Source organism: Hyaena hyaena, unplaced genomic scaffold, assembly GCF_003009895.1.
Source record: "Hyaena hyaena isolate Hyena2069 unplaced genomic scaffold, ASM300989v1 scaffold_13, whole genome shotgun sequence".
Classification (NCBI taxonomy): domain Eukaryota; kingdom Metazoa; phylum Chordata; class Mammalia; order Carnivora; family Hyaenidae; genus Hyaena; species Hyaena hyaena.
In genome coordinates, this window is record NW_024080645.1 from 2,744,689 (window position 1) to 2,751,555 (window position 6,867).

Here is a 6,867-nt window from a genome sequence, read left to right on the forward strand (position 1 = left end):
GTGTTTACACTAATGGTAATATACCCAAGGAAAGTGAAAACACTAATTCAAAAAGATAAGGCACCCCTGGTTTACTGCAGCATGATTCACAACAGCCAAGATATGGAATCAACCCAAGTGTCCACCGATAGATGAATGAATAAAGATGTGGTGTACCCCCACCCCCACCCCCACACAGGAATATCATTCAGCCATTTTTAAAAAAGAAAAAGATTGTGCCATTTGTAATAGCATAGTTGAACCTAGAGGGTATAATGCTAATTGAAATCAGTCAGACAGAGAAAAACAAATGCTGTATGATTTCACCTATATGTGGAATGTAAAATACAAAACAAATAAACAAACAAAAGGCAGAAACGGACTCATCAATACAGAGAACAGAAGGGTGGCTGTCAGAAGGAAAGGGCTTAGGGGATGGGCAAAATGGGTCAATGGGAGAGCGAGGTGCAGCCTTCCAGTTATAGAATGAGTAAGTCCGGGGATGAAAGGTACAGCAAAGAGAGTAAAGAAAATCATATTGTAATAGTGCTATGCGGTGACAGGCGCTAACCGCACGTGGGGTGAGCACAGCATAAGGCAAGGAGATGCTGAATCACTGTGTTGTCACACTTGAGACTAATGTAACATTGTGTGTCGACTAGACTTCAGTTTAAAAACAAGTGAGGCCAAGCTGAAGCTCTATGGCGGTTCCTTACACCTTCTTACAGGTGTTCCATATGCTTGAAGTTACAGTTGTCGCCCCCTCCCCCCCCACCTCCGCTTCTCTGCAGTTTTGCTTTCTACTGTTTCAGTTACTTGTGGTCAACCACGGTCCGCAAGCGGACGATCCTCATCAGAAGGTCACTAGCAGCCTTACGCTGTGTCACAATGTCAATGTCGTTCACCTCCATCTCCTCACAGAAGCATTTTATCACCTCACATCATCACAGGAAGAAGGGCAAGACACTACCGGATATTCAGAGAGAGAGAGAGAGACCACATTCACCTAGCTTGTATCACAGTGTGTGGTTATAATTGCTCTATTTTTAAAAGTTTTTAACGCTTATTTATTTTTGAGACAGAGACAGAGACAGAGACAGAAACAGAGACAGAGACAGAGACAGAGTAGGCACGGCAGAGAGAGAGGGAGACACGGAATCCGAAGCCGGCTCCAGGCTCTGAGCTGCCAGCACAGAGCCCGACACGGGGCTCAAACCCACAAACTGTGAGATCATGACCTGAGCCGAAGTTGGACATTTAACCGACTGAGCCTCCCAGGCACTCCATAATTGTTCTATTTTTATCATTAGCTATTGCTGTTAATCTCTTACTGTGCCTAATTTATTCACTAAACTTTATCAGAGTTGGGTATGTATAGAAAAAAAAAGCATTGTAGGGGCACCTGGGTGGCTCAGTCAATTAAGCCACCGACTTCGGCTCAGGTCGTGATCTCACAGTTCAAGGGTTTGAGCCCCGCATCGGGCTCTGTGCTGACAGCTAGCTCAGAGCCTGCAGCATCCTTCGGATTCTGTATCTCTCTCTATTTTTTTTTAAATTTTTAATGTTTTATTCATTTCTAGGAGAGAGAGAGAGACAGCGTGAGCAGGGGAGGGTCAGAGAGAGAGGGAGACACAGACTCTGAAACAGGCTCCAGGCTCTGAACTGGCTGTCAGCACAGAGCCCGACGTGGGGCTCGAACCCACGAACCGCGAGATCATGACCTAAGCGAAAGTCGGACGCTTAACCGACTAAGCCACCCAGGCGCCCCTGTCTCTCTCTCTTTCTGACCCTCCCCTGCTCACGCTGTCTCTCTCCGACTCTCAAAAATAAATTAAAAAACATAAAAAAAGAAAAAAGAAAGAAAAAACTCCCATCATATCTGTAGGGTCTGGTACTCTCTGCGCTCTCAGCATCCCCTGGGATATCTTGGAATGTATCTGACCACGGATAAGGGGTGACCACCATATGTCATAATGAAACTTTAAACAAAGTGGGTGAAAGGTACAAACTGGTAATATTGAACGGCTCAAATTTTTGTCAGGAGAGATCGCCTTTTTCTGCTGAATGGAAGACAACGGGAGGGGGAGAAGATTGGGAGGGAAAAAAAGAGATGGTGGAGAAGGGGAGGGCCGAGCCCTCAGGAGTCCCAGCGATGCCTTTGGCTGCCAGGTGCGGGGCGCCGCCTTCCTAACCCGCGTGCCCGCGCCAGTGGTACAGGGGCCGCGCGTGGAGTTTTCCGAGCTCCCGCAGGTTTCTTCTCCAGTCTGCGCACTCTTCTGGACGCTTCTTGCCCCCAATACTTACACCCCTCTTGCAGCTCTAACCTAAAACACCATGTGAAGCCAAGTCTTTTCTACGATGTTACAGGGAAGGGGACTTAGTTTTATGGGAGGGAGAAGATAGGCGTTTAAATTTAGATGTGGTAGATAAAAGCAAGTCTCATGTGGCAACTGAATCAGAAATGAGGCAGAGACCCTTCTTTATTCTAAAAGCCAACAGCTGCTCGGAGACAAGCAGATTGAACCACTTCCTCCCTGCTCAGAAACTCTCAAAGTACACACACACACACACACACACACACACACGTGCACATGCGCGCATACACATATGCATGCACGTTTATATACACATATGGTTGGAAGAACGCAGAAAAGGAGCACAAGGAAAAATAATTCATTGATGATGTCATTTGCAACTTGGGTGCACGGTGACATGATTCATATCACACGATGTCCTGCAAAAAGCACGTTCACAAGTCCAGGCAATTCTCTCAAACCAGGGGGTTGAGGATTACACCACAGATAAGCACTAAGTAACCAATTAAGACAGACCTAGTTACTTTGGTAAAACACACAGAGAGATGTTACTTCTTTTTTTAGATTCTTACGAAAAATTGCAAACATACAGAAGAACAGCGTAATGATCCCTTCCTCTACCCTTCAGACTGAACATTCCAATTACACTGAGTTGGAAGAAATCACAGCACAGGAAGTCGGTAGTTTGGGATACAGAACAGGGCATAGTTAAATTTAGCTTTGCTGGGAGCTAGCTCCAACTTGATTAATCAGCTAATCAAAGCTCTTTGTCTGATTTCAGTTTCCTTATCGGCATGAAGAAAGGCTCTTCACAACTCGTCATCTGTGCCGGGCACTTCTAGGTCCCGGCTGAAGGCTCTGTTCACGATTCTCTGCGTTAGCTGATGCCTTGCTGATTCGGGTTGGGGAAAAAGACGAGCTTACGTTATTTTCTATATGTCGAATTCAAGAAAAATGAGACGCATTTTTATTTTTTTATTTTTTTTATTTTTTAAAAATATTTTTATTTATTTCTAGGAGAGAGAGAAAGACAGTGTGAGCAGGGGAGGGTCAGAGAGAGAGGGAGATACAGACACTGAAATAGGCTCCAGGCTCTGAGCTGGCAGTCAGCACAGAGCCCCATGCGGGGCTCGAACCCACAAACCCTGAGATCATGACCTAAGCGAAAGTCGGACGCTTAACCGACTAAGCCACCCAGGCGCCCCACGAGACGCATTTTTAAATTGCAATCCTCGGCGTCCGAGATGCTGGGAGGGCACCCATGTGGAGACCATCGCAGGGCCAATGGAGCCCAATATCTGGATCCCAGGAGAGAGCCCGGCGGGGGGGGGCACTCCGAGACAGTCCATAGACCAGGGGAAGACGGAACAAAGGAAGGAATAAATGAAGGCAAGGAGGTGTGGGCACATTCCCAGGACTCCAGGCCAGATATTCTTTCTGGAACTGCTCAGAAGTTCCACTCTATTGCCTGCAGTTCTGTTCACAACCCTCGGGAAGGCCAGCTGCCACCGTCGCCGGCTACTGCTCCCAACCGCCATGGTCCCTGCTGGGGTCAAGCCAGCCTCCTCTTCTCGGACCTCAGCCTGGCCCTGCAGGGATCCTGGCCCTTCTCGGGGGAGCTGTTCGGGGGGCCTGATGAGGGGGGAAGGCAGATGAAGTGAGGGGGAGGGGAGGACAGGGAGACAGTGAACGCAGACCGCTTTTGCACAGGTTTGGCTTTGAAGGGGAGGAGAGAATTAGGGCGGGAGCCGCAAAGGAGCTTCGGGGTCAAAGCAGGGTTTTTGGTTTTTAATTTTGTTTGTTTGCTTACATTTGGGGAGAGATTTAAACACGTTTAGAGGTTCCAGTTTGGAGGAGGAGGAGGCTGAATAAACAGGAGGGAGAAAGATTCCAGAGCAGAGTGGCAAAGGCACCTCTAATGGACCCATGGATGCTAATAGCTCCTTCCGCCTCCCGCTGGCTGAGGCCCCTGACAAGCGGGGCGGCTGCTCCCCCATTTCCACGTGGGATGCGGGAGCTCCTGAGCAGGCGGGGAGGGAAATGTCAGAGCAGCAGCTCTGAGTCACTATACTGACCGCCCACCTCCGGATCATGAGGAGGCTGGATAGGCCCGGGGGGAGGGACCAGGAAACCCGAAGTCCGTTTCTGCAGGAGAGGTTTGCGCTGAAGAGCCCCCCCCAAGCCGCCCCTGGGGGAGGGGGGGTGCTTTTTCTTTTCACAAATCAGCTGAGGGGGGTTAGGAGCCACACGGGTGTCCGAGGCACACGTGGAAAGCCACAGGGGAGTCTGTGGCCGTGGCCATCGCTGTCAGTTGGTGGCCGGGCTCTCTTGAAGGGCTCTGTCTGAGAGGTAGGTGAAGGTTGGTCAAGTGTGTGTACTTCCTGTGGATCAGAGGTGAGCCACAAGCGTGTGACACGGTGACCGGTGATTGGACCAGAGTGATGGGTCTCACCTGGGGTGACTTTACTCCCCAAGGGACATCTGGCAATGTCAGGAGACATTTTTTAAAAGTTTTTAAAATAATTGGGGCGCCTGGGTGGCTTAGTCGGTTGAGTATCCGACTTTCGCTTAGGTCATGATCTCGCGGTTCGTGGGTTCGAGCCCGCGTCGGGCTCTGTGCTGACATCTAGCTCAGGACCTAGAGTCTGTTTCGGATTCTGTGTCTCCCTCTCTCTCTGACCCTCCCCTGCTCACGGTGTCTCTTTTTCCTAGAAATAAAAAAAAAATAAAACACTAAAAAGTTTTTAAAATGATTATTTATTTTTGAGAGAGAGAGAGAGAGAGAGAGAGAGAGAGGGTGCCAGCGCAGTAGGGGAGGGGCAGAGAGAGAGGGAGACAGAACCCGAAGCAGGCTCCAGGCTCCCAGCTGTCAGCACACAGCCCTGCACGGGGTTCAGACTCATGAACCGCATGATCGTTACCTGAGCGGAAATCTGACGCTTAGCTGACTGAGCCACATGGGGTCCCTGGAGACAATTTGGTTGTCGTGACTCGTGGTGGGGGGAGGGTCATTTAGTGGACAGAGGCCAGGGACGCTGCTCCCCATCCTGTGATGCACAGGCGGGGGCAGCATGGAGGGGAGGGGGTGCAGGTGTGGTTGGGAAATTGAAGGGGTCCCTGTATGACGGTCAAGACTGTTTCTGTGGAGTAAGAAACTCGCCTTCTGCTGGCAGTGCGGGGGAGGGGAAGGCCACGGGGACTGGAAAGAACGGACAACTCAGTCATCTTAGGAGTGGGGCAGCGAGGTGACACAGGGCAAGGCTGCCAAACAACATGGAAGAGAAGACGACAGGTGACGGTTGAGGGAATGGAGGGGCCAAGGCGGAAGCAGGCCGGGGGAGGAGCCTTTCAAGGGGCTCGATGGCAGCGCCCGTGTGCCCAGGCCCCCAGCACAGCGCTGCCAAGACCTGGAGTGGCACTGGGGTCCCGCCTGTTAATAGGCTCGTTCTCCCTTGTGGCTGGGGGCGTCCGCTGCCCGCGGTCCCCTGTCGGCTCCCCTCACTGGCCCACATCCGCGAGCGGGTCCTCCATCGGTGATGACGCAGTGACCGCAGGGCAGTCTCTGCCTCGGGTCCTCCTTGAGGGGAGACCTGTCCCCGCACCTCGTAAACGTCCCGGAGTCCTGGCTGGGGTCCTTCGCAGAAGGGCTTTCGTTGGTGCTGTGGCGGTAAAGCGAGACGCCGGCCGTGACCGCCAAGGAGGTCACCAGTAGGGCGTGGCCCTCACAGAGCGACGGGAAAGTGGAAGAGCTGACTCTGAAAAGGACAAAAACCAGGGGGGCCTTGGGGACCCAGGAGCAGAAACCGAGGGACAGTGTCATCCGGCCACTACAAGGACGTGTCGGTCCCCATCTCTTCGCTGCTTTCTCCTCCTGCCATTCGAGGCCCTAGAGAGAGAGTGTCCAGGTGGGCCTGGGGTCCCCCGGCCCGTGGTTGTGACTTGCATAGGCCATCAGAGTGCCGTCCCCCGAATCCGGAGGTAGAGGCAGGCGGAGAAAAGGGGGCTCAGCTTGCCGGAGGAGGGGTCTGGAACGCCTTTCAGGGTCGCCAAGACCCCCTTCCTCCCTGATGGACACTCCTACGCTCTGACTCTCGGATCAAAACAGAAAGCTGCACAACAGCCTCGGGGGATCACTGGACCCCCCAGTGTAGAAATCACTCTAGAAATCTCTCCTCTCCTGTAGGCAGCGGCTGCCTGGCTCAGCTGCAGGCCTCACACGCTGTCTCCCTGGGGGACATTTAACCATTTCACACCCACTGACACGCGGGTTACGAAAGCAGGGCCCTGAGCCTCTTCTTAACCTCCTAATTTTTTTTTCCAAAGGGGGGAAAACACTATTTTAGTCACTGTTTTGCAGAGAGAGAGAGAGAGAAGAGTCCTGTTTGTCCTTATGACTCATTTTGGTGGTTTTTGGATGATGTTGTATTGATTAATGAGGACTCACTCAGCATCTGGTATGAATTAAGTGGGACGGACTTTCTCTCGGTGACAGTAAAAGGAAAGATCTTAAACAGGGCTAACATTGAAAGGAGCCTGGTGGGAACGGGAGTTCAAGCAATCTTCGGGACCTGAG

At 51.5% G+C, this 6,867-nt stretch overlaps 1 protein-coding gene across 1 annotated transcript; it reads right to left on the bottom strand.

Annotated features, from left to right (window-relative positions):
- Positions 1–3,219: 3,219 nt before the first annotated feature.
- On the bottom strand, positions 3,220–6,250 carry LOC120219827. The gene is made up of 3 exons (XM_039216704.1): positions 5,897–6,250; positions 3,459–3,926; positions 3,220–3,226 (listed from the first exon to the last, which is right to left on the bottom strand). The coding sequence occupies exons 1-3, from the start codon at positions 6,112–6,114 to the stop codon at positions 3,220–3,222; spliced, it is 693 nt and encodes a 230-aa protein (XP_039072635.1). The 5' UTR covers positions 6,115–6,250.
- Positions 6,251–6,867: the final 617 nt, after the last annotated feature.